Below are 26,647 nucleotides of genomic sequence, written 5' to 3'. Positions count from 1 at the left end.
TGGAGTTTGTTTTCAATTCCTTTAATTAGGGAAATATTTTCCTGGGCCAACAGACCCTGCGTTCGGGGCAGCCGCTGATGGTCCAGGCCCGCTCACAGCGTGAGCATCGCCTTGGCTCTGGCCCCCGCGCGCGTCCCGGCAGCGTGACACTCGCCTACCGGCGCCCGCCGCAGCTCCATTAGCAAAACTGCTGCGGAATGAGGCGTTCTCTGCGTAATGAATCTAACGAGCAGGTTCACATGATGCAGGCCCTTTAATTAAATAGATAGGGAAGGGCTGGAACGCCGCACGGGTGGGAAGGCGTGTGTTCTGCAAGCCAATGTCGGCTGCTGTTCCCGCGGGGGGGGCAGCTCCATGAACCGCTGGGGGGTTTAATGCAAAAAAAAATGCAGGTGAGCACCAGACGCCTTTGCTCAGATGGGGGTGGGAGTCCTCGTCCCACTCCTTTGAGGACAAATCAGGTGGGGTGGCAGGTACCGCAGCCAAAGCTGTGCTCACAGGTGGCTTTGCACGGAAGATATATTGTATTTTGGTTTCTTTTTTATATTTTTAATCTATTTTCCTCCCTATATTCATATTTCCTTCCCCCCCCCCCGCCCCTTATCTGTACCAAGGGGCGCAGGGAGGGAGATACCTTGCCCGTTCCCAAGGGACCAGCGCAGAGCTGCCCTCCCCTTGCTCCTTCTGGCCAGGAGGGGGGTGCTGCTTTTTGGGGCGTTGGAGTTGGCCCCGACCCCATTCCCCCCCCCCCCCCCCCCCCCCCCAACTTCTTGGGATGGGCACCAGCTCCCCAGGGTGCCCAAAGGCTGCTGGGGCTGGACCCCCGGGTGCTGGTGTGTTCCCTGACAGTGGGGTGCAGGATGCTGGCCCCCGAGGTGCTGGTCCCCCCCCCGGTGGTGGGGTGCAGGATGCTCATCCCCCCTCCCTTGTCTGGCGCTGGTCCCTGGGGTGCTGGTGACCCCTGACACTGGGAGGCGGGAGGTAGGTCCCCCCCAGCTGCTGGGGTGCAGAGTGCTGGTCCTCCTCTGTCCGGTGCTGCTCCCTGGGATGCTGGTCCCCCCAGCACTGGGGTGACTGGGGTGCAGGATGCTCACCCCCCCCCGCATCTGGCACTGGTCCCTGCGGTGCTGGTCCCCCCAGCACTGGGGCGACTGGGGTGCGGGATGCTGTTCCCCCCCCATATAGTGCTGGGGTGTGGCATGTAGGTCCCCCCTAGATGCTGGGGTGCAGGGTCCTGGTCCCCCCATCTGGTGCTGCTCCCCAGTATGCTGCTCCCCCCAGCACTGGGGTGACTGGGGTGCAGGATGCTGCTCCCCCCCTGCCCAGTGCTGCTCCCTAGGATGCTGGTGTCCCCCCCCCGGCGCTGGCGCGCGCGGCTGGTGTTTGTGACGGTGGCTTTGGCTCGTGGCCGGTGCTGGCGGGCGGCCAGCGTTGTGGGTACAGTATGTACAGTGCGGGCCGCGCCAGCCTCTCATCGCGCAGCACTCGGGAGGCTTTTTTTCATTTTTTTATTTTTTTTTTTTAAATCCGGCGAGGGCGGGCGGGGGGGGGAGTGGGGGGGGTGGGGAGAGCTCTGCCCTGCGCTTGCAAACAGCCTTTGTGGCGAATTCCAGCGCTGTTATTTATTAAAGCAGGAGACCTTTGCACCTCTTCCCTCGCCTCCCCCCGCCCGCCGTGGGGCCAGGTCGCACCGCAGCGACGGCGCGAGGGCTTGTTTTTGGCACCGCAGCCTCCCAAGGTGCCTTGTCCCCGCACCCACGGACAACGGGTTCCATTGGGAGTTTGCCCTGTGGGAGAGCATCCCGGCGGGATGGCTTGTGCCCCCCCAGCACCCCCTTTCCAGCAGCCCCCCCGTGCCGAAGGTGGGATATGCCGGATTAAATGGGGGTTGGCATCTCCGCGACCGAGCGTTTCTGGGAGATATTTGGTGATAAAGGTGCATTTAAGTTAATGAGGGGGGGTCGCAGTGCCCCTGCGTGGTGGCGGGTGCCGGGGGGGGTTATCGCTGCAGCCTTGCAGGTGTGAGGCAAATCCGCAGCCAAATGTTTGCACTCCAATATAAAGCGTAAATATAAAGCCCTTAATGCCATGCAAAGCCTTTCCCTACGCGCTGCCTGCGGAGAGACGCGCTCCCAAAAACCTCTCAATGTGATAGTAAGTGTTGCCCCCCTCCTAGGAAAAGGAATTGCCAGGGAAAGCGGGGTGGGAAACCCGGCTCGTTGTGGTGGGGGTTGAGAAACGCCATCGGTTTGCCCCTCGGAGGCCATTCCCAGCCCCGTTGCTCGCTTCGTGGTGGGCGTCCTCGCCCAAGGTGGTGATGCTCCTTCGCGTCCTGGGATGGTGGTTACCAAACCGCCTGCTTTGGGTGGGCGTTTATCCCCAGGAGGGAGGGAGGGAGGGAAGGAAGATTTCTGCCTTTTCCCCCCTGGCTTTGCCTCTCCGTCCCACAGGAGCCGCTGCCGTGGCCCTTCTCTCCAGGGATGGTGGTGGGCAGCGTGTGGGGATGGTGGTGGGCAGCACTGGGGGTCCTGGTGGGCAGCGCATGGGCAACACGCTCTCAGCCCCCTGCCCTGCTGCCAGTGGTCCTTCCCCACCCAAATATGCTCAATTCGTCCTGTGTCATCGGGAGGGGGGAGGCAAAAAAGCCCCCAGGTCCCACTGGGTGAGGGGCCGGTCAGGGGGTGCTGGGGGGACGGTACCTGGGGCAGGAGGGAAGGGCGCATCCCCCCTGCTCGTTTTTGGGGAGGGGGCTCATCCTGCCGCCACCCATCTCTCTCTGAGGAGCGTCACCCCGTGCCTGGCGTTCTCTCTGTGGGGCGGTGGGGGTGGTGGGGTGCGGGCGGGTGCCCCCCGGCCGGGGCCAGCGGCGGTTCCCGGGCGGCCCCCCCGCCCCGGCTGGCGGGCGTCCCGCGCTCGGTGCCGGGTGATGTCAGCGGCAGGTCTGGATGTTCTGCCAGCGTTCCCGCGTTTATGATCATCCGCAGATGTGCATCCAAGAACACACTGTACCCACAGCAGAAATTAATGCAGGCTTGACGGCCGGCCAAGCCGCGCACACGGGGGAGAGGAAGAAAGAAAACAAAAACTGTTTAATGCTGTTTATAAATTATACACTGGCTGATGAAAAATACATTTCTCTCGCCCCCCCTCCCTCCCTCCCCATCCTCTCTGCCTCGAGAGCCTGAGCTGAGACCAGAAGAATATGGTTTGCTTTTAGCTCCTGTTTTGGCTGGGTTCCTGGACCCGGCCGCTGGGTCTGCGCCAGCTGCTTTCTCCCCCCCCCTGCCCTTACCTGATGAAATATATTTATTTTTCACCCTCCGCCGCCACCTCTCCCCGCTCGCCTCTTTTGCCTTCCCCTTGTTACCAAAGGTGGGGGGTGCCAGGACCCCTCGCTCTGTGGCTCGCACCCCCTCCATGCCCATCCATCGTGCTGACACCCCCAGCCCTACGTGGCCATCGCCGCCCGCTGCCCCCGCCTTTCCACTGGATGGGGGGAACTTCCCAAACTTCCCGTGGGGTCATGGCGCTGGAGACCCCCCTGGGCTGGGGGGGGGCTGTGAATGTGGCGAGATCCCCCCATCCCTCCCCGCACGCACCCCAGCCATTTACATGGCTTTTGTGTTGGTTGGGTTTTTTTTCTGTAATACCGCTAATGTTTATCATTTGCCCAACAGGCTTGACAGATTTTGTTTCCTGTCGAGCGGCGGCGGCGGAGCCCCCCCGGTTGCCAAGGAGCCGCCTCCCCGCACCGTCACGGCCTGATTTGGTATTCCGCGCGCGCCCCGCCGCATTTCTGTATGCAAGACAAAGTGTTTTGATGGAGGACGATTGCGGGAGTGTCTGGAGGCTGTTTGGAGTTTTATGGGCTGTGCAGAGCGCGCCGGGCTCGCTCCCCGCGCCGGCCTCGCTCCGGAGCGGCTCCGGCCATTTCTCCCCACCGAGAGGGGGCTGCTGGGGGGAGCAGGGCTGGCGGGGCAGGGGGGGAAGGGGAAATTGTGGAAGAACCTGCCTTCTTTTTGGCGCCCAAGCTAAAAATCATGAATTTTTTAAATTTTTTTTATATATATGACAATGCCTCCGGCTCTCCTGGCGTGGGAGCCGGTGTCGCCGGCTGGCAAACGTTGGGTGCTGATGGTGGTGGTGGCTCTTTCTCCCCTCGCCCACCCCCGAGCCCCGGCTCCATCATTCCAGGTGCTTTCCCGAGGATGCTGCCGGAGCATCCTCCCCACGAGAGCTGCCCCTGGTCCAGGGATGCTTGTGGTGCTCGGCCAGGAGAGGGGCTGAAACCCCCCCGGCTTCAGTTGGGGACCTGCTCGGAACCCTCCAAAGCCTGCGCCTCACTCTGTCCCTCACACTGGATTCTTGCCTTTTGATGGCACTTAGGGAAAAAAGGAGGCAAAGCTGGTTTTGCCTCCTGAAGCCCAAGCCCGCTCTGCAGCTGGGTCTTTTTTGGGCCCTTCTTGGCTTTCTCCGACGTATTTTTCTAGCACAGAGATTTTCACAACTGTCTCTTCCACTTGGGTGAAACAGGGGAGAAGGGAAATAATAATAATAATAACAGCAATAATAAAAATCAAAAAGCAGCTTGATGTGGGCAAAAGAAGAAAACAAGAGAATGGGGTAGAGAACAGGCTAAATTTAAAATTGTAATTGGCTGACTTCCACAGGCTTGCGGGTGTTTTAATGACTCATAATAACTTCATTTAAAACCAGCTGAGCAGAAAATAGATTGGAGAGGAGCCTCAGGCCATTATGGATTTGTTTTTTTTTGACAAGCTCTGTTTTCGGCAGCCAGGAAGGCACTCGCGCAGGGCTCGGCTGCCTCGCTCTCCCGAGTTGGTGGTCTGCCCGGCAGAGATTGTATAGAAACCGGGGCCCGCTCTTTTTTTTTTTTTTTCTTTTTTTTTTTTTTTCCCCTGATTAAAAATAGATGCCTTGAGGTATTATTTTAGCATCACTGTGGTTTGGTGCTTTTTTTTCTTTGCACTTTTGATGTGGTAAATGGAACATAAATAAAATTGTTTTTGAAATTACTGAATTAATTAGGTAGTAAAGCGACGACAGTGCATAAATTTACTTGGCAATTTTTTTTTTAATCCATATTTCCCTCCCCCCCCCCCTCCATCTTCTTGCCAATTACAGCCTGTTAATAATATATAATCCCAAATTTTTATTAATCCCCTGTGCTGGGGAGGGAGAGGAATAGATGTCGTGTTGTACCGTGGGGGCAAAATTGTGGTGGGGAAGGGCCGGGTCCTCCCCCTCCGACCTCCTCCCCGTGCGCCTGCGGGAAATCGCTGATTTCCCATTCTCATCCCCCTCTACCCATCCTCCTCCTCCTCTTCTCTTTTTCCTTTTCCCTTATTTTTCCCCCTTAGTTTGTGGTTTTGGAGCACCTCTCCCCGCAGCCCATTGGCCCCCAGCCCCATCAATGTTTGGGGGGGACGTGGCGTTGGAAAAGGCTGGTTTCGTCCCTGGTGGGGTTGGTGGGGAGGGGGACAGTGATGCCGGCTGCTCCTGCCCCCCCCCGGGCTCCTCTCTGGGGAGAGGGGTGGGAAACGAAGCCATGGGGGGCTGCAGCCCCGCAATTAAGGGCAGGGCTGCGGCGGAGGAGCCAGGTCGGGGCCTTTTACTGCTTCCCACCATGTAAAACTGGAGAGCCCGTTCCTCCTGCCCAATAAAGTAATTAAAGAGAATGGGCGCTGGGAGGTGGGAGCGGGTGAAACGCCACGAGCTCTGGCTTCGGAGCCCCCCTGGTGTGGGCGGAGGGAGCCGGGACCCCTGACCTGGGCTCACAGGGATGCCCACATCCTCATGGGGATGCTCACGGGCATGCTCACCCTTTGGAGCATCCCATTCCCAAGAGCGGCTTTAAACCCTGACGGCACTGCCTGTCTTGGCCAGCACCGTCCCCTTGCCTTTCTTTTGGGGGGAAACTGGGTCATCTCAGGCCTGTCCCTCCTTGTGGCTGTGCCGGGGGGGCACGGCGGTCCCCGGGCAGGGCTGACCTTGCGGCAGGGGGGCCACTGGGGTGGCGATGACTGTGCAGATCGCGCTGGACAGAAAAGGCAGCAGCTCCTCGTCCGCCTCTCGCCACGGGGACCTTTATTAGGCAGGAGCTATAAATTTTCTCGCACGGATATAAATGTGCGGCGGGGAGGCGGGTGCCAGCGGCGAGGCTCGCGCCGAGCCGCGGCTGGTCCTTGGCAGCACGCGGAGTCCCGTCCCGTCAGGAAGATCATCCCGAGGTATCTGTGCGCTGTGGGCGATACCAGGCGCAGGCTAAAAATATCCCCCACCCGAGCCGGTGTGTGCGTTGGGAGAGGCTGATGGTCCCCCCGGACGTCGATTCATGCATGAGACGGGGAGAAGGAAGCCCCGACACGGGCGCCGTTTGTGCCGCTCTCAGATACGTCCCACTCCCCGTAATAACAAACATCGAGCCCTGGTGGTGATGTTTTTTTTTTTTTTTCTGATCCCTGTTATAATAAGCTCAGATGTTGGATGACATTTTTCCCGGTGACTCACATAGTAAAATTAACCTTGAACTATTTACATATTCAATCGCCGCCCGCCCTCCCTCCCCCTCCTCCTCCTCCCCCCTCTCGGCGAGCGTGTGTACATTACAGGAATCCTGGCTCCGTATCAGTTTTTGTTTTGCTGATGAGAAAAAAAAAAAAAAAAGAGAGAGAGAAAAAAATTCCCCCGCCTGGAGTACACATCTACTTGAGGGAAAGAACACGCAGTCCTGGCCTTTGGAAATTGGCAGGCGGCGTGCTGTTCCCGCGCTGATAAGAGGTACTGTAAATAAAACTGTACGGCAGCGCCTGCTGTAAAATGCCCCGCGTCTGTACTCATTGTTCTGACAGCTCCGGCTTTTTTTGGGTCCGCTGTTTTGGTACACGCTGTGCTTCCTTATGTAAGCGAGCGGGCCCGGCTCCTCCCGCCCTTCCCCCTGTTTATTTTTGCCTCGCCAGGAATTTTTTATGTATCCCCCCCCCGGGCCAGATGCCGGCCGCCTTTGCCCTTCCTGGCCGTGCCTCCGCAGGGCTTGCAGGGGGCACCACCACCACCTGTGTCCCCACCCAAAATGGGGCAAAAAAAGGCAAACCAGACTTTTGGCACAGCCCCAGGGCGTCCCGGCCCCACCGGAGCCCAGGACCCCTGACATCTCTGATGCTGCTCTGCCCGGGGGGGACCTGTTGCTGCCGTGGGTGGCAGTATCCTCACAGATACCCACGTTTCGCAGCGGTGGGGCTCGGGAGGGCGTGGAGTGGCGATGGAGAGCCATTGCCTTGGCAACTGTCGGCTGCGCATCGCCGGTGCCAGGCGGAGGGCAACCATCGGCCCCCGACAGCTTCAGCATCCCTCTGCGCCGCGCTCCTCTCCCTGCCCCGGGTGCCACCGGCGGCACCCGCATCCGCACGGTGCTCCCCAGAGCATCCCTGTCAGCACGTGCGGGCTGAGCTGCCCCCCCCCCCCGCCCTCCCCATGTCCCCCCCAAAGCCCTTGTTTCGGGGTGTATTTATCCCTTTGGAGCAGCCCATGTGGCCCGTGCACACCCGGGTTGTTTTGAATGCAAACTTGACATCGCGGCGAGGGTGGCGGAGAACAACATATGCACAGTAAACAGGCAGACTGTCGTATTGATTAACAGATGAGACCTCTATTATCGATCAGCGCTTGGCGAGAAAATTTATCACTTTTAATTTCACCACTGCCAAATATTTCTGCCTGCGAGCCAGCCGTTACCCAGACAATTTAAAGGCGAAGGAATTCTCTTTTTAATGCATCTCGTGATACCCCTCCCTCTCTCCCCACCGCCGGTTCTGTGCACCTTCCTCCAAATCCCATCGCATTGTGGGGCCGGGGGGTGGGAAGAGGGTGGGAGAGGCTGCTGGGACCCCTGGAAATGCAGCGGAGCCATGCCCCCCGCCCTGAAGGCTGCTCTGTACCGCTCAGCTCCTCTCAACAGATGAATCAAACCTTGAAATCTAAGAAATGGGCACGCAGCTTTGTCCCGGCAGCGATGCCTCCGATGGGGTGTGTATCGTTCATCTGCTTTTATCTGGAAGTTGCTTATCTGCCGCCGGGCATCCTGTTGTTTGCCTTGCCCCCAACGAGCAGCACGAGCTGATACGGATTTTCTAAGAATTCCCCCCAATAGCACATGTCCCTTCAATGGTCGAAGGTGCCTCTGAGCTGCTCGCTCAGTCGTCTCAGCCGCGTCTCTGGCCAGATGGATCCTCGGGTACTGTCCTTGGGCACCCCCCTTGGGTACCATCCTTGGATACCAGCCTCAGATACCGTCCTTGGGTACCCCCCTTGGGTACCAGCAGCGGCTGCCATGGGAAGGGCAGGAAACCAATCACAATTAGTTCAGTTACAAAGCTAATGAAACGCATTGATGTTTAATGATTTTTTTTGGGGGGGAAAAACCCACTCCCAAATATCTAGTTTCTTCCTGGGAAGCAACTCTTCATCGTGCCTTGTGCTGTTACGTGCAAGGGCCGGGGGGTAAGCACGGCGCTGGTTCCCCTGGGGGGATGCAGAACATGACCCCCCACATTGCGCAGGTCCCACGGGTGGGACGGTGCCAGCAGTGACGTCCCCATGCAGGTTGGGGTGGGAACCCCTGGAATAACCCTCCTCTCCCCTCTCTCTTCCCAGCGGGGGCCAAGGCCCTGGTCTGCGATCAGTGCGGCGCCCAGTTCTCGAAGGAAGACGCCCTGGAGACGCACCGGCAGACGCACACCGGTACGTGCCCCCTGTCCCCCCCCGTGGCCCTGGCGCAGTACCGATATCAGGGCTGCCTTTGGGGCCTTTTGCCCCACGGAGAGATTAACCCTTTGCGCTTCCCGACCTGCCCGGGCCCCTTTCTTGACTTTAATTAGAGTGAGGTAAGTTGGCTACGTTCTCTGCTGGGCTCTGGGTTGGGTTTGTGTTTGAGTCTGTGTGTGGCGGCTGCAAAGGGCGTTTGCTGCCGACTTCTTACTTCAGTCAGGTTTTGCTGGGCTGGTGGCAGGGATGTTGGTGGAAGGAGGAGCATGACCTGAGCATCCTCACGCCGCTTGCCCGTGGTTTCCCAAGCCACGTGCACCAAAACGTGACCAGCAGCCCAGCACTCGCCTGCTGTGTCAGGTTTAAGAGAAGCTTCCCGAGGGATTAACACCCCTTGTCGGGAGCATTTGGGTGCTCAGGAGCCCAAGAGCGATGAGCTACGAATCGTTTGCAAACCCCAGCCTGTGCCGGTGGTTGCATTCCTGTTTCTCAGGGCATTTGTAGGGATAATTGCGCCTGGAGCTGTGGGGGGGGTTCATCACGCTGCTGCGAGGTGTGTGCGAGTGTCTGCACGGGGGGGTGTGCTCATCAGAGAGGATGCTTGGGGACCTGGGACCTGGGGATGGGGCTCTGGGATGGGCAGGACCCATCTGTGCACAGAAAGACCTTTTTCCCCACTGCTCGTTCGGGTTTACAGCCCCAAGCGGAGCGGTTGCCGGGGGGCAGTCCTGCCTGGCATGGCCGCTCAGGCAATTAACTCGGCGTCCTGGCACCGGTGTTGGCAGGAGGGAGGGAGCCCCAGGTCGCCTGCCACTCAAACACGGGTGTGAGGCAGCAGCTCGTGGAATTTATTGCTCAGCCCTGACGCGTGGGAACGATGGCGGGGCAAACGCCCGGTGGTTTCTTCCCTCCGCCCTCCCCAAGCGGCTCTCGGCACTCGGCCGCTGTCGCCTTTCAGCTCTTGTGCTTCCCAGCCCTTCAGCCTCACACAAGGACCCCTTTATGTGTCTCCCGAAAGCCACCTTGCCCAGGAAGGGTTTGCTACGGGGCACGGGGGAATTGGCATCCGGGCCATCCCAGGTGGAGCCTTTTAAACCCCCCAAAAACCAGGCTGGGGCATGGAAAAGCGCCCGCTCCTCCCCGTGCTGTACCGGGAGCGGCGTAACCGAGCACAAGCTCCTCTTTCAGCACTGAAAACCCTGCGAAATGCCACAAATGCACTGGGGTTGGCAGGGAGAGCCCGGCCAGGGACTTGGGGAGCGATGGAATTGCTGTGTCACGGGGCAGGAATAGCTCCGGCCGTCACCGGAGCCGTGCTGGCCCAGCACCAGTCCATAAATTGTGAAGTAATTGCCCTCTGTATCCCGAGTCCTGCAACGGGAGGCCGGGTTTTACCAATAACAGTCTTTTTAAGGCAGATGGTGTGGAAGGAGGAGGAGGAGGAGGAAGGGGAGGCTGCGCTGGGGCAGCCAGCACAGCCGAGGGACAGACCCTGCTCAGGGATGAGCAACTCAAGCCCGGGCAGGGAGGTGAAGGTGGTTGAGCAAACAGTGTCTGGGTCCCCAATTCCATATATTTCCCAGACCTATTGATCATCCCAGGGTGGGCGGTGGGAGCCTGGCTCCCCCCAGTACCCAGGGCTGCATCACTCCAGGAACAGGCACCTTTGAGCATCTCCCTGACGATGCCTTCTCCCAAACCACCTCGCGGATGCCGAGCTGGTCACCAACTCGGTTTCTCGGGGATTAGAGCCCCTTGGGTCGCCACGTCCTGGGGGCTGGATGGAGCCGGAGCTGGAAGGGTGGCAGGGGGGCACAGTAACCCTGCGGGGTGGGTTTGTCATCACCGCCGCCAGCTGTAAACACTGAAATGAATGGCTTCCTCTGCTCAGTGGCACACAGAGCCCTGCCCTGGCACGCAGCATCCCCCCCCCGCGGCGCTATAATTAACCCCCTGCCCAAATAGCGGCATCTCCCTGAAACGAGTTTTTTTTTGGATGCCCTCCCTTCACCCTTAGCAGCAGGTCGGTTGGGGAAAGACCTTTCAGCTTTCCCCAGAAAAAAAAATAGCTGTTTTTTGGTAGATTCCCTCAAGGGTGGCATCAAAAACTGCACAGGGTTTTGTATCGTCTGGGACAGACTGACCAAATGCACCCACTTTGCTCGAAAACGTGGTGTTTAGGGGTGGATGTGGGACCCGTCCGTGACCACTCGCTGCTTGTCTGGGTGGGCTGGAGCTTTTCTGCGATGGGTGGCCAAGACAAAGGACTCTTGGTGGGTTTTTCAGCATGTGGTGCGGTTTCTCAGGTGGACGGTCAGGATCCAGGACCCCCCTTTATCACATGTATTTTCCCCCCCGTTGCCCTCGTTGCTCCTCCGAAGGACGGTGCAAAACCCGGCAGCACCGGTGAACGTGTGCTGCCTCCAGCAGCAGAAAACCTACGCCCTGCTTTCTGACCAGAGGTAAAAAAAAAAAAAAGAAAAAAAAAAAAGAAGGAAAAAATAGTTTGTGCTTGTAAACACGGAGCGGGCTGAGCGCTGCCAACGGCCCCGTGGGCTCGGGGCTGTGACGCCCTCTCCGGGCGCGCTCTGTCCTTGGCCCCCAGCCCGCAGCAATAGGAAAAGCAGCAACTGTTTTGGCTCATCTTCGAGCAGCACAAGCTCGGTGCCACACCGGGGAGGGGTGGGGGGAGCCTGGAAAATTCCTTACCCTTCTCCTAAAATGTAGAGGAAAAAACAAAATACATTGAGAAGGCAGCCTGATCCCCCCCCAGCCCGCTCTGCTGGGCCTCGGGATGCTCGGGGTTCGTGCTAACGGGGCTCGGGCTTGTCGCCCGCTTTTATAAATATCAGAGGTGACTCGTCTCGGGTTCCCCGCCGTGTGCCAGGGCCATTAGCGTGCGGGAGCGTGTGCACTGGGCGGCCCCCCTGGTCCACGGGGCAGCACCCACCGACTCTCACCCCGCTTCACCCGGGCACGCTCGGAGCCCAGCAGAGTGGGGCTGCTTCTGCACGGAGTTGACTCCTTGATTTGTGAGGTTGGCGCGTCCCCGGGATGCGCGGGAGCCTTCGCCGGCATCCCCCTCCTGCATCCCCTCTCGCATCCCGCATCCCTCTCCCCCACTCCCGCATCCCCTTCCTATATCCCTCTCCCACATCCTCATCCCACATCCCTTGCCTTCCCCGCCTAGTGACGCCGGCACCAGGGCACGAGTAGCGGAAAAGAGTTAATAAACCCAACGTGTTAGTGAAAATTGAAAAGCTATAAATCTTCCCCCCTGCCTTTTTTTTCTTTTTTGCCTTTTTTTTTTTGCCGGGATGTTGGTAGCGTTTTGATTTAATAGTTGGCCAAACACAAGGGTCTATTTTATTCAGAGTTTACAGGCCTCAGGGCTGTTATTCCTCCAAATTTAATAGCATTGAAATTGCAGGGTTGGCGATAATTTGCCTATCACTTTCTGCTCTCCCATTGATGTTTATTGTCAGCGGGATGGAATCTCAATCCGATTCACTTAGATAACATGTCTGTTAAACATTTAGATAATTGTGCCATCATTAACTTGTCACATTATTTTAGAGATTCGAAACAGCCATGCGGTGGGAGCGGAGGTGCAAAGGGAGGGGAACTCGGTGCAGGGCAGCGGGGACCCGGCGGGATGCTCCCGGGTACAGTGCCCCTGCGGCTGCTCAGGAAACTCTTTTTCCCCCCCAAAAAATACTCTGCTCCTGTTCTAAACAAGGCGCAGAGGGATTTTTTTTCTTTTTCTTTTTTTTTTTTTTCTTTTTTTTTTTAAATGCCAGAGCACTTGGCGTTTTTCCATGGAGGAACATCCCAGCAGCCCCATTATGGGCTGGGGGATGTGTGGGAGCCGGGGGGGATGAAGGGGGGATGGCGCGGGGGCTGGGCTGGCACATGGGCACGCGCCGACTCTCTGCTCTTGGGAAATTCACATTTAGGCCAATTAATTACCTGTTTGTCTTCATCTCCCTTCTTCTGCTTCACTTTCTCTGCCTCAAAATGGTACCCGCCCCAAAAACACCTGTGATGCCGCGGCCGTACCTCACACTGGGATTTTCCTGGTTGGAAATTAAGGAGGTTTTGGAGTGTGTGAACATAAGGTGCAAGTTTGGTGACAGGAACTTTAAATTCTGCACAGGCATAAATCCCTTTCGCCTTCCTTTCGGCACCGTGGGCCGTGGATCCCAATGCATCCGTGGATGCGCCAGGATGTGCCGAGCTCATCTCGGTGGTGGCCCTGGCCACCCGCAGCCGTCTGCCACATCCCTGTTCCAGTAGCTTGTCCCTGGGGGATGCGATTCCCCCCGGTCTCGCTGCATCCTCTCCCCCAGCTCGGTCGGAGCGGTGCCTGGCTGCGATTCCTCGCCGAAACCAGCCCAGTGGCCCCTGGCTCTCTGATGCCCTTTCACGGCGCTCCTGAGAGTTTTCAGTGAGGCTCCACAAGGCTTCTGGGGGAAATTCCGCCGGATGGCATTTTTCTCCGTAGCTGGGGATAACGCACTGTGGAGGTGTGGAGGAGCGGGGAGGTGATTATCCCTCCCGTGCTCGCCTCAGCCACCGGGCCCGGCTTGGGGGAGCGCGGGCAATGCTGAGCGGTGATGCCCGGGCGATGCTTCGCGGGATTTCTCTTGGATGCAAGCGTGGGGTTTGGATGCTGGGGTTTGGAATCGCTCCTCCATGTTCTGCCCTCCCCCAGCACCTCGGTTGGAGGCTGAGGATGGGCTTGGAGTCAGGCACGAGGATCATGGTTCCTACGGAGGAGGCAGGAATGCCCCGTGATGCGCGGGAATAGAGAAACTTGGTGCTGCTGTTCGGGAACGAATCTGGTTGGTGCGTGGAGGGCACCAAGACCTTGTTCCTGGCACCTTCCAGTGCCGGCAGTGCCCAGCGGAAGTCCTTCACCAACCTGGGAAAACTGGATTTGGTGCTGGGGGAGCTGCTGTCAGAGGCACCCTCGGGGGGTTGTGGCTTCGGCAGCAGCTGAAAACACGAAATAATGGTGATGAAGATGCTTTTGTGGCTGCTGTGACATTTTTGGGTACAGGCATCTGGCTGGAGCCCCACGTGCCACATGCGGCATCGTGTGCGCAGCATCGCCGGCAAAGGGATTTGTGAGAACCTTGGGAAGAATACTCCATGCTTGGTTTCGGCTGCTGGAGAGGGAGCAGGACTCGCTGGCTCCAGCCCCCAGCCGGGGCAGGAGGGACGGGATGAGCTCAGGGGGGGCGAGACGGAGCAATCCCCGAGCACCCAAAACGTGAAGCCTTGGGGGTTTTGATACTCTCATGGCCAAGTTTATTTGCAAAAAGGACTGGAAAGGGTAAAAGGGGAGGGAAGGGCGAGCGTGAGTGTTCAGCTGGAGCCCATCACCGCTCCGGTGCTTCCCAGGTCGTGCCCCGGGTGCCCTTCACAGAATCACAGAGTCGCATGGGGTTGGAAGGGAGCTCTGGAGATCATCTAGTCCAACCCCCCTTCCCACGCCAGTTCATGTCTTTAGAGGAAAGTGGGTTTTGCAAACGCTTATTTTGGTAAAAACGAAGGCTAGGACGGTTGGGCTTCCCGTTGGGAGCCCCCATCACTTGGCAGTGTAATTCCCGGCAGCAGCGGCTGTCCCGCACCCACTGGTTTTGCCCCCACCACCTCCGAGCGCGGCCGCAGCGCACCGGGAGCTCACAGCGAGTGCACAGAGCGGGGTCGTCAGCCTCATTAGCCCCATCCCCGGCCGGGGGGTGCTGGGGGGCGCAGGACAGAGCCCCTTTGTCTGACAGTAACGTCCTGCGACAGCGCCTGAACCCCCTGTCCTGGGGCGCATTCCTGGCAGCGGGAATCTCCCCACCGACCGTTCCCGGTGCCGGGGGGCAGCGCCGTGGGGCCGGGGCTGGCACCATGGCAGGGTTTGCCAAAGGCGGGTTTGCTGGGGGACGGGAAGGTGGCCGAGCCGCGCGTCCCCGTCCCGGCCAGTGCCCGGCCTGTAATTTTCCTCTGCAAATACTATTTAAAGCGCGATGAGAAAAGCCCTCTCGCTAAGCTACGGAGAAATCTTTCTTGTCCTTTAATTCTAGATGAAGGGGATTAGTGTGAACATATTTAACCTCTGACCCGCGGACAAAAGCATTATCAAATTTAGTTGCCGAGTGGCTCCCCATTTAACCAAACCAGTGCAGTATCTCAGCAAATGTGTTTTCTTTCCTTCCCTCCCTTGAAGGCTTTAAGGTCCATTGTTGCCCCTGGAGCACGGGGGGGGACCTGGGAGCCCACATTCAGGGTGCTTGTCAGAGCCCCCGTAGGGGAAACCAGTGGGGTACAGTCACGGCTGGAACCCGTGGAGCCTTCAAAAAGATGACAAACACCCAAAAAAGCAAATTTTCTGTAGGTTGGGCTGCTTTTTCCCCGGTTTCTGGTCACTGGCTGTGCCGCCGTGCCTTGGGGGATGCTCGGCCGTCGCTGCGGAGCAGGGAGATGCCTCTGGCACCCCTGGGCTCCTGGGCTGCGGAGCAGGGAGGAAAAGGCTCCCCTGGGACGGTGGGCGCTGTGGCAGGGGACGGCTAAGGGACGGCTGCGGGTCCGGCGGAGGAATGCCGAGAGGGGCCTCCCGGTGTCCGTTTACAGTGCATCGCTCATAAACCCGGCGGTGGGGGCGAGGGCAGGGGGACCGGCCCTCCTGGTATGTGATTGATTATCTGGTATTTATGCCATTGAGGACTTTTCAGCGGCTCGGGGTCAGGGGGTCATCTCGTGTGTCTTGCTGCAAATCCGCTTCCTTTTGTACAGTGCGGGCTGGGTGAGCAGACACACAAAAACAGCTTTTTCTTTTCCTTGGGAAAAAGGGGAGGGGGGCGGGCTGGTGTCAATGAATTTTTTTTTTCAGCCTTTCCTGAATAGTGTCCTTTTTAATTCCAAAGAACTTTTAATTAAAAGTAGCAGGAAAGTTCATCTCGACAAGGTTTAACTTACCTTAGCAGCTACTTTTGTCCCCCCGGGATTCGCGTCTCCCCGCTTTACAAAAAAGAAGCCCCTCAAGAACTGGGGGGAGGCCGCTCTCGGTACCGTTTCGCATCTCCCCGGGTTTGCCGAGGGGGCCTTTTCATCTTTTCTCTTTTTTTTTTTTTTTTTTTTTAAATGATGGGGGTGCAGGAATAATAAGTGGATGCTGCGAATCCCGGCTTTGTGCCTGGCGGCAGCCGGTGGCTCCACTGGCCCTGCTGGGCCGGGGGTGGCCACCAAAAGGCTCCTTTCATCGACGTTTGATCTGTGGGGCCGGGGGGTACCGGAGTGGTACCACCCTGGCCAGGAGGGATGGTGGAGTGGGTGGGCGATGGGCGGGCGATGCTCGGTGCCAGGTGGGATGGTGGCAATGGTGATGGCGGTGACAATGGTGATGGTCTCCCATGGGGTGGGATGTCACAGCCCTGCAGGAAAGCGTGCGGGCACCACGGAGGGCAGGACATAACACCACCAACTGGGGACATCGTCTGCTGTCCCCTAAAAGCCTCCTGGCAGGGAAAAACATGTGCCCAGACTCATGTGCTGGTTGGGAAATGCTCACAGGGGAGTTTATTTGTCCAAAAAGAGATGGGGGGTGGCTTTCAGTGGGGCAGAAATGCCGGTGAGGGCTTGGTCTCCTCCCTGGAGCTCCGCATTTAATGACAGAGCTGTGTCTAATGCATGAATTTAACTATCACTGGGAAAGCAATGGGCAAAATATGTCAGGTTTTCAACAGAAAGTGAAAGTATTTTTTCAGCTGGTTTAGCTCCAGATTCCGATGGGGCAGAGGAAACGTGGGGAGCTGGTGCGGTGGTGGCGAGTCAGGGAGGAGAGGACATTCCCCTTCTGATCGGGCAGCCAGAAACACTGCTGAGATTTGCCCCGGGGGAAGCACTCATCCTTGGGAAGGGCAGGGATGGGTCCGGGATTCTCCAGGATGGAGGACGCTGGGATGGGCTTAGCAGGGAATGTCACTGCGGGGAGATGCTGCTCGTGGGTACCGGCCGGACTGGTGCATTTTGGTCGAGTGATGTTTGTTTTGCCGGGAAAGAGGGCGGCTTTTCCATCTGTGCCTTCAGGGGCTGAAGGAGGGAAAGGCTGGATTTTGCCGAGGATGATGAAGAGCAAGGGGTTTGGATGCTCGAGGCTCATCCGAGCACACTCGGTTCCCTGAGCGTTGTCCCCTCTGCTGGTGCGACGCCAGCTCTGGGGCACGCCGGGTCCCCATGGAGGAAAATCACACCTCCAGCTCTTACATGCTTTTCCCCTTCCCAGGAAAAGTTTCTCCCGGCTCTGCCCTTGCCGTTTTTCACACCTGCGTTAAGGCCAAATCGCCGTGGCCGGCTCCTTTGGGGATCCAAATCAAGACCGTTTGGGAGGGTGTGATGTCGCCTGTCTCCCCTGGCTCGGCTGCAGGACCGAGGGGGGCTTGAAGGCAGTGTTTGTCCCCCAGCCGAGGTGCGGAGGGGCTTTTGGTGATGTCCCCATCTCCCCCTGGCTTTGTTGGGCAGTGACAGGGCACAGATCCCGCCATTGTGGTGTTACGGGGTGTCCCAGGCACCAAAATGCCTCGTGGTGCTCAAAAGGGAAGGTTTTTCCCCATTGACGGGCTCCGTCTTTGGCCGCCAGTTTATATTGATCTATTTTGATAGATATTCCGTACAATGAAAAGGCTTTGGGGGATGTCTTTGCGAGGAGGGCCTGTCTCCAGCTTCAGCCAGAAGGCTTTGGGGTTTGCGAACGTCTTCCAACAGCAGTTCGAACTGAAAAAGTAGAAATTAGGCTGGAAGGCGCGGGGCAGCGTAGGTGCAAAACCCCCGCAGCGCGTTCCCGGGCGCTGGGGGCTTGGGAAGCTCCCGCCTCCCCCGGCTGAGGGGTGTAAATGCAGTAAATAGGGGTTTGCCCTGAAAAAGGTGGTCTGATTTGTGTTTCCAAAGGCGAGGTTTGTGCAACGCTGGGTTTCCTCGGGAGGAGAACCCCCTCATGCTCTGTCGGGGCAGCTGTGGGTGATGCTGAGCATCCTTCCAGCGCCTGGGGACCACCGTCGGGGGGGGCAGGATGCAGCTGGGGGGCGAAGGCGGCTCTTTCCGGGAGCTGGGGAGAAGGGCTGGGGCAGGAGATGCTGGGGGGTCGCTTGTCCCCTTTGCTGGGGACGGGAGCACCCCTGACCGATGCTGTCCCCCCCGGAGAGCATCCCTGGCAGGAGCCCCCGCATCCCTTGGGTCCCAGACAGGTCCCTGTGTGTGGGCTCAGTGTCCTGCCCTGGGGATGGGGACACCCTGGTCCTCCTCGGCAGCCGACACCCCCCCCCCCAAAAACCGCATCCCTCGATTAACAGCACCCGGTTTGGGCCCAGCGTGGGTCCAGCTGCCGCCGTGATTGACGCAAAGCCCGTCTATAAATAACGTCTTTCTCTCCCCTCATAAAGACTTTGCGGTTTAGTTTGCTTTCAAGGTCAAGATCAGACCTTTCTAAATAAACACATATCAAAGGATCATTAGCGGAGCAGCACTGTTAAATTGAGATATTAACTTCTGTCAGCCGCGCGGTTCCTTTTTGTTCTGTAACTCGCGACTGCGGCGGGTTTTTATTATTTTGGCCCGAGGCGGTAGCATCTGGCTTCTGTAGAGACTGTAAAAATTAAAAAGCAACACAAATCATTGCAAGAGAAAAGCAGTAAATTCAATGATAAGAATTTAAAATTAAAATGTTTCGGCGCTTTTATATTCCGCGAAGCACGAGGCGAATGTGCTGTGTGCCTGTTGCCATAAAGCCGCCGCTGCTAATAGTCACCGGGCTCCTGCCCTCCCCACTCCCTCCTCATCGCTCCTGCCCGAGCAATCGCAGAGACACACAGTGAAGGGAGGCGAGGATGATGATGGTGATGGAGAGGCAGGGCGGTTGAGGAAGGTGCCGCCAATGGCACCGGGTAGGGGGGAGCAGAGGGCCCCCTGAAAGGAAGGAGAGACGGGGATGCTCCCGTCCTGCCGCGCTCAAAGGGGTCGAGCGGGGAGAGTGTGACTAATGCGCCGGGTCACCGGGATGCGGGACCGCATTGTCCCCCGCCTCCAGATGGCCCCTGGAATAAATCACCCCTCTGCGCCAGAGCTGGGGCTCGGGGCTCCCCGCGTTGCTGCGGGCGCCGGGACCGGAGCATCCTCTTCCCCGGCGTCCCGCAGGGCTGCAGCCAGGCGGGAAACGGCCCCGCGCATCGCTCGGGAGCGGAAAATGAAGCATTTTGGGGTTGGGGGGGGGGGGTTAACTCCCTGTGCTTGCAAGGTAAATGCTGTGCAGCTGCTCTGAGAGGCTGGGGTTTCTCCTGGTGTTGGCAGCACCGGGAGGATGCTCTGCCCGCCTGTTGCCAGGTCCAGCCCCGCAGGAAAACCGGCGGCAGGAGAGCAGGTGGCGCTGCCCGCTTTTTAAGGATTAATTTCCCAAAGTCGGTTAAAGTTGGGAAGAAAGCTGCATCATCTCCAAGTAAATAATAACAATCCAACAATTGCCCCCTTGGGAGAAGTTGCCTTCCATAAAGATGTTAATTAGCACGCGAGCCGAGCGGTGGAGTCCAGAGGCAGCCTTTGAAACCGGGATGATTTGGTGACTCTGGCACCAAACGTGAGTTTCTGGTTGGGCGGTTGTGTCCCCCTTCTCTCTGCTGCACCACGAAGGCTGCGGGGGCCAGGGGGGGCTGGGGGGTCCAGCCAACCCACCCAACGGCACCTCTGTTCCACTGCCAGGGGTCGGGAAGGGCTGGCTCTGCCATCCCAGCGTGACACCACAAAACCCCCTGTGTCCATACGTGCGTGTCCAGGCATCGTGTGGGGAGGGGCTCCTCCGCCCTGTGGGTTTTCTTCGGTGATGCCTCCAAAAACCCTGCTTTTGGTTTCATAATAATCCCGAAAACAGGCACAGAAACTGGGTTAATCTTCTTACCCCGAGCAGCGCACGTTCCCTGTCTTCCCGGGGCAAAACTCAACCTCAGTGTTGGCATCGCCAGGGCCGTGACGGTGCCCGCTGCTTCTGCCTGTCCTTCCTCGCCCATCCTCCTCCTCCTCCTCCTCCTCCTCCTCAGGTCAGTGCCAGCGGGACATGCGTGGCATCACCAGCTGAGCCCGGGGCCTTAAGTGTGTCCTTAAGCCCCACTGGCTCTAACGGCTCTCGGTCCCGTCCTTGCAGGCATTGTCCTGGCAGGGTGGCCATCGCTTGCCCAGCCCCGACCACAGCATCTGCCACTGGGCAGTGGGTGGCCATCCCGTGCCAAAGCCACTGGGGGTGTGTAACCCACTTGCCACCATGGCCCCGAGGATGCTAAAACCACTGCCCTCCCCTAACACTACTTTTCCTGCTCGCCTGCAACGGGCAGCACTGCCCGGGGCGTGCAGGCTGGTGGGGAGCCCTTGACACACTGGCGAAAACACGTCAAACATCCCCAAAATCTCATCCGGTAGGAGCCAGCGGCCCTCAGGTTCCTGTTCTGCACGGCTGGAATGTTTGGGAGCCACCTGCCCCCATCCCGAGGTCAATGGTGGTTTGAGTGCAGTTCCCTGGCACGTGCATCACGTAAGAGATGGCGTGAAATGTGGGGGTTGAAGGAGGAGCGAGTCCCGTCGGAGACCCCGAATTTTCAGAATGGGGGCTGAGGCTTTGGGGGTTTCATGGTGGGCTCCCTCGGCGTCCCTCAGTGCCTGCACCTGACGCCGGAGCCTTCCCAGCGTGGCCGGTGATTACGGGCTCCTGGTGCTATTGATTGTGGCTGCAGCGGGTGGAGGATCCACCGTGGTTCTGGTGCCCGGTGACGTGGCTGTGAGGATGGGCAGGGGGAGATGGCAGCATTACGGGAAGAGCTCAGGGAAGGGCGGTTTGGTTTGCGCATCCCGGCGTTGACTCCGTGTGCCGGCACCACGCTGCCGCAGCGGGGGCTCGGCAGAGGATGCTTCGCCGGTGCAGCGGCCCCGGTCCCCTCGGGTCCCCTCCCCTCCTGCCGCAGCATCCCCCGGTTCCCTGCTCCAGGGGTCCGGGCCCGTGCCGGGTGGTGGCACGGAGCCGGGGGGACCGCGCAGGCGCGTGCACAGGCACGGGGAGGGGGCGGGGGGGAAACTTGAAGTCAAATGTCTGAAAGTCAGATCCCTTTTTAGTATGAATTTGCTGTATCTCATTCTGAGCACTAATTCCAATTTAATTGCAAGTGGCCTGAAGCCTCTTCAATAGGAGTAACAAATGGTTTGATTTTGTAAACTTCATCAGACTGCATTTTAAATGCGACACACTAGCCCGGCTCGAATGCCAATGAAGCACTGAAGTAGCTCTCTGTTTACTAATTATCCGTTTTTACTTCAAGCCACGCTGGCTGGCTTGTCTGATTAAATCGGATTTGTGGGATAGAGAACAGCTAGCAGAGTTTTCTCTATAGTAAACGAGATTGAAACTATGGGCCGCCTGGCTGCACACTGTAAATTATATTTCCTTTTAAAGGGGACGTGTCGCCTTTCTCCCGCCGGCGCTCCTCCCGCATCCCAAACGTGGCGGCGCGGCTCCTTCCCGATGGGACCCCCTGGCCCTGCGTGGGGTCGGGTTTTCATTCCTTCCCCGGCGGAGGCAGCGGGTGGGGGATGGCGCCACGCTGGACGCCGCGATGCCAGCAGCATCCCTTGCCACAGGCCGGACCGGGGCAGAAAAACCCCTGGATGTCACGCGTCGCATCTTCCTCATCTTTGCATCCCCGGCGATGGTGCTTCTTCGGGAGCGAGCACCGGAGACCCAGGGTGTGTGGCTCCAGGATGCTGCCGTAGGGCTTCTCCTCCCTCCAGCAGCCATCCATCCCCAAAAAACCACATTTGGGACCATCTGATGTTTAAAACTCCCTTGCCCCCACAGCATCCGAACCCCAACCTGCCCCCGGACTCCACGGCAGCATCGATTCACGGTCACGGCCGCCAGCGCTATGTCTGATGGAGATCCCCAAAACCGGGGATGGGGGGTGAGGGTGCTGCCGAGCACAAAACAGGGCTGCGCCGCCACCTCCCCGGTTGCTAAGACTTTAATTCTGCGAGCTTGACCTGTGCTGCCCCCTCCCTCGGTATCTATCTTTGTGCCCAGGGGGCTTTTTATATTTTAATTTGCTTTTGAACGTCCTGCGAAATTAATGGCGCGCTGGGGGCCATTGTGCAGGGTACAGTAGAGGGAAGGGCCGGCGGCGCCCGCCGAGAGCCGCTGCGTTTCCCGGGGAATGAATTGCTCGCCCGCCTTCACCCCTTTTAATTGTTGACAGTAAAAAGCGTTTAAATGCCGCTTAATTTGTAATCATCTTCCCGCAAAAAGGGGAGAAACCATTAAAACGTCAGGGAAATGAATAAATCCGTCTCTCGGTGGTTTGGGGCGGCGGCGCTGCTTTATCGGGGGTGATTTTTCTTCTGATGGCTGAGGGCTGGCTCGGGGCTGCTGCGGGTGGGAGCCCAGGGATGTGCCTGGGGTGGGAGCCTAGGCACCCTCTCACGAGCTTTCCCGTTTTTTCCCCATATCCCATTCCCTCTCCAAAGATGGGACATGGCTGCGCGTGCAGCTTAAAGAAATAATACAGAAATTCAAGTTCATTGAGCGCCCACAGCAGGACAGTGCCCGGCAGACCCTGCCTGGTGCTGTGGTCCTTGGCGATGCCTAACACTGGTCCCCTGCATCCCGCGGCTGGGCTGGATGCAGGGATGCAGGATGCAGGGATGGAGGACACAGGGATGCGGGGACATCTCCTGCATCCTCTGCCCCCACGCCAGGCTGGCATCAGCCTTCGCACCCCACGGATGCTCTCGGGGAGCGGCTGCTCCCAGGTGGATCCACCAGCTGTGTCAGGGCACGGCCACCTCCCCATTCACGGGGTTTGTTTATTTACTAATGCATTATCTAAAAGAAAAATATAAATACAATTTAAAACTGCCCTCGGTGGGTCCTGGCAGGCAGCACCCCGTGGGATGCCCATCTACTGGGGGTCCCGCTCTGTCCCCGTGGACGGGCCGGTGCACCCCCTCGTGCAGGAGGCAGCTCGTCCCCATCACTGCCAGAGCCGGCCCGTTTTTTTTTCAAGCGGGGGCCAATTAGTTTCACAAATGAGGGCCCTACGGTGCCAGGGAGGATTTGTTACGGCCCCGCGCGCCGGCCCGGCGGCATTGTCCTGCCCTCCGCCCCTGCGGGAGCCCATTGTCCCCGGCCCCAGCGGGGGCTGCTGGCGGCAGATTTATCGGGGCCGGCGTCCCGCCGGCCGGGGCCTCCGCTCCGCAGCTGGCCACGGCGCTGGGGGCTCAGCCCCGGGGACCTTTGACCCGTCCTGCTGTCACCGCCGGGGCCGCCGAGGGCCGCGGGGCCGCATACCTCTCGGGATTTGCTTCGCACGGCCCGTTCGGAGCTGCCTGCTTTTTTTTTTATCATTTTTTTTGATTTTTTTTTGTCTCGGGAGCGTTTTGTCCACAGCTGCGTGGGGGGTGCGCAAGCCCGTACCCCCCCCAAGATAAATCCCTGTGGAGGGAGAGAGGCAGCTCCCATGCGGGGCCGCTCTCTTGCTGCTTTTTTTCCCGGTTCAGTAGGGTTTTTTGCAGATTTTGGAGCGTTTCTGGGCTGTGTGCCTCGGTGGGGCTGGGGCTGAGCATCCATCGGGGGCAGAGCTGGCCACGGTGGGCCACCACGGCATGGCAGACGGTGGCATTATGCTGGGCCCATGGTGGGATGCCGGGATGGGCGATGGGATGCCAGGATGCTCTCGGGGATGCCCGTCACCCAGCTGGTCCCCAGGTGGGGGCCATGGGGCTGCCCAGGAGGATGCTGCCAGCATCTTCCCATGGGCGCATCCCTCGCTGGCACCTTCCTGCACCCCCGGTGGGACCGCGATGCCGACGCCGCGGGTGCCCCTGGCTCAGTGGCCCCATGGGCTCCCTCCGGCAACTCCTCCTCATTGCCGCCATGTCCCCCTGGGTGGGTTTTGGCAGCAGCATCCCCCAGCCCGGCTGTTCCTGACGCGGCGCGGAGCTGCCGGTTACCTCCAGCATCTTGCCGCTGCTAATGAATTGCTAATACAATTTTCTAGATAATTTTATTTCCATAGTCCTCACATTTTAATGTCTCCAAAAAGCTTGCGTTTATTTGCTTAATCTCCCTGCGTAATACAATTTGCACTGACTCACAGGTTCTGAACAATCAGCTGTGCATAAACGAAAACAAATTGTTTAATAACACAGAGGTCTGATATTTTTATTGCCAGCGTGTCAGGATCCAGGGTTGGGGTTTTTTCCCTTTGGCCTTTGCTGCCGCATCGATGCAGCCGGTTTTGTACCCGCGTCTGGTGGGACGGGGCTGGTGTTTGTGCTGGGGCTCAGGATGGTGGGCAGCGCAGGGGGGTGGACGTGTCACCCTCCTGCCCCTGGGGCAGCTCTGAGGGGTTGTTCCTTGGGGTCCCCTTTCCCCTGGGCATGAAGGGGTCCAAGCTTGGCAGCTCCCCAGGTGCGTGGGGGTGTGGTGACGGCCCCACACCTGCCTCACCTTTGGGCTGGGGCTCCCAGCTGCCTCCAATGCAATAAAAACACCCTTTCCCTCCTCTGGCTTTCCCTCTGTGGGGCCAGTGGTGGCAGGGCTGGGGTCCCACTGCCAGGACCCCAATGATGCCCAGAGCCCTGCAGCTCTCGGGGTCCCCCTTGCTGCGGGAGCATCCTCCTCACTGCGGGAGCATCCCTGCTGCCGGGTGGGAGCGGGGACCCTCTGAACGCCCAGTGGGGTGGTGGGACGGGGGTCCTGGCTGCGGGCCGGTCCCTAATTGCTGTCTGTCCCCCTGGGCAGGTACGGACATGGCGGTGTTCTGCCTGCTGTGCGGGAAGCGGTTCCAGACACAGAGTGCGCTGCAGCAGCACATGGAGGTGCACGCCGGGGTGCGCAGCTACATCTGCAGCGAGTGCAACCGCACCTTCCCCAGCCACACCGCGCTCAAGAGGCACCTCCGCTCCCACACAGGTACGGCCACAGCGCCCACGGGCCCCTCGGGCGGCCGGGACAGGCTTTTTCCCCGGTCATTTAAAAAAAAAAAAAAAAAAGGCAAAAAGAGAGGTGAAACTGTCTTAAAAGTGTTGAGGCGGCTGCCATGGAGGTTGTTTGGGCTTGGAAAAAGAAACGGAAGGGAAAAAAAAAAAAACAGAAAGAAAAAGCCGCGTGTAATAAGTTGATCCGGTCTAAGGTGACATGTGACCTCCTCAGGGGATGTGCCATCGCACCCCTCTCATCGGCTTACGGGCAGGAGATGCACATAATCAGCCGCTGCCCAGCCCTAATGGGATTAGGGCGACCTGCGCGAGGTGGAGCTGGGGCTTCGGCACAGCCCCCGGGGCCGGGCGAGGGGAGCGGGCTCGGGCCGTGTCCTCAGAGCCCCCGCGCTGTGTCCTCGGCTCCTCCAACGGCGTCACCAGGCACAACCCCGGGGGGGTCAGGGGAGAGGTCCCAGCCCAAAGGGAACTCCTGGCCTCCATGAGCACCGTTGCTCAGGTCTGGCCACAAAACCCCCCGGTGCAGGAAAAAGCAGATCCTGGGGGGATGAGCAGGGCGATGGGGGGAGCTTTGCGGCCCCGCCAAGCATCGCCGCTCGTGCCGTGGCTCGCTGCAGGGGCCAGGGGCTCCTCGCCCCCCATTTCCCACAGCGCTGGGGGCTCGTGCGCCCCCCTGGGCTACGCTTTTAGTGCTGGTGGGGAGGAAAGTGGGTGCGGAGGGTGCAGCCTCCTCCTCTGGTGTGTGCACCATCCCCAGAGGGACAGGTATGGCTGGGGGGGGACGGTCTGGCAGCACCCCAGGAGGGTTGCTCGGTCCAGGCAGTGGCCAGTGGCCACCAGACCCACACGTGCCCCTGGGCTCAGGGTCCCCGTTGGGAAGCAGGAATCGCACGCTGCCGATAAGCACGTTAATGCCAAGCGCCAGAGCTATTTATAGCCAGTTAATCCGGTGACCTGGGCTGCGGGTCGGGCCCCGCGCATCCCCCCCAACCTCTGCTGGCCCAGCAGCTCCCGCCAGCGAGAAAACACGGGGCCAGGGGGGCTTTGGGGGTGTTTGACCCTGCTGCGGGGCTTCATCCTGCACGGATGTGGGATGCTCATGCTTCTCCGGGGACCAGAGCACTCCCATTTATGTGGCTTCTCCCAAAATCCCAGCACACGGAAAGGCTGCCGCCCCCCGGCTGCAAAATCACTGACTACCAAATCAAAAACCGAGGCCATAATTTGGGATTGGGGCTGGGGAGGTGAAACGCTTCTGCCAACGGGCACCGCCTTGGGATAGGGGGGGTTGGGAGCACATCCTGAGCATGCTCCTCGTCCTCCTCCTCCTCCGATCCCCAGCCGGGGGCTGTGGGAGGGGGCGCAGGGCCGCAGGTCTCGGCTGCAGCACACGGGGAGAGAGTAAAATATCATTTTAGAGAGGAAGCGAAAGCGCAGGCATGTGAGTATATAACGAGAAGGACAATTTATGCCCAGGCACGAGTGCAGTTTGACACGGGGATAATGAAAAAACGTAGGTCATTGTGGATGACTTAAGCCTTCACAGCTGAAGAAAATGTATGAAATGCGGGGAACATTACACGCTTGGCAGCTCCGCACATCTGCAGCAGGACAAGTGAAATACAGTTGGCCATTCTTTACCATAAACTGTGCTTGTAGGATATGCGGCACAGAGAAATTGTAATTACAGTGACAAGACAAATCAGTAATATTTAAATATTCATGAACAAAGTCTCGGACGATCAATCTATCTTTATTGTCCTTGCCTTCGCGGCTGTAATAAATAAGTAGCTGGAGCCCTCACCTTTCCTTCAAATCATTCCGCCTCCGGTGCCCAACTGGAGTTCAT

At 58.8% G+C, this 26,647-nt stretch overlaps 1 protein-coding gene across 2 annotated transcripts in view; it reads left to right on the top strand.

The window, feature by feature from the left end:
• Positions 1 to 26,647, top strand: part of ZBTB16 (zinc finger and BTB domain containing 16) — a 58,997-nt gene that overhangs the window by 28,798 nt on the left and 3,552 nt on the right. Inside the window, exons 3-4 of one of the 2 annotated variants that reach the window (XM_074162381.1) lie at positions 8,674 to 8,760; positions 24,602 to 24,772. In XM_074162381.1, the coding sequence (XP_074018482.1) occupies positions 8,674 to 8,760; positions 24,602 to 24,772 (258 nt within the window). The remainder of the gene's footprint in view (positions 1 to 8,673; positions 8,761 to 24,601; positions 24,773 to 26,647) is intronic. The other variant, XM_074162382.1, reaches the window with a different exon arrangement.

This window comes from Numenius arquata, chromosome 22, assembly GCF_964106895.1.
Source record: "Numenius arquata chromosome 22, bNumArq3.hap1.1, whole genome shotgun sequence".
Lineage (NCBI taxonomy): Eukaryota > Metazoa > Chordata > Aves > Charadriiformes > Scolopacidae > Numenius > Numenius arquata.
The sequence above is the reverse complement of the archived record's forward strand: the minus strand, read 5'-3'. Positions and strand labels throughout refer to the sequence as shown.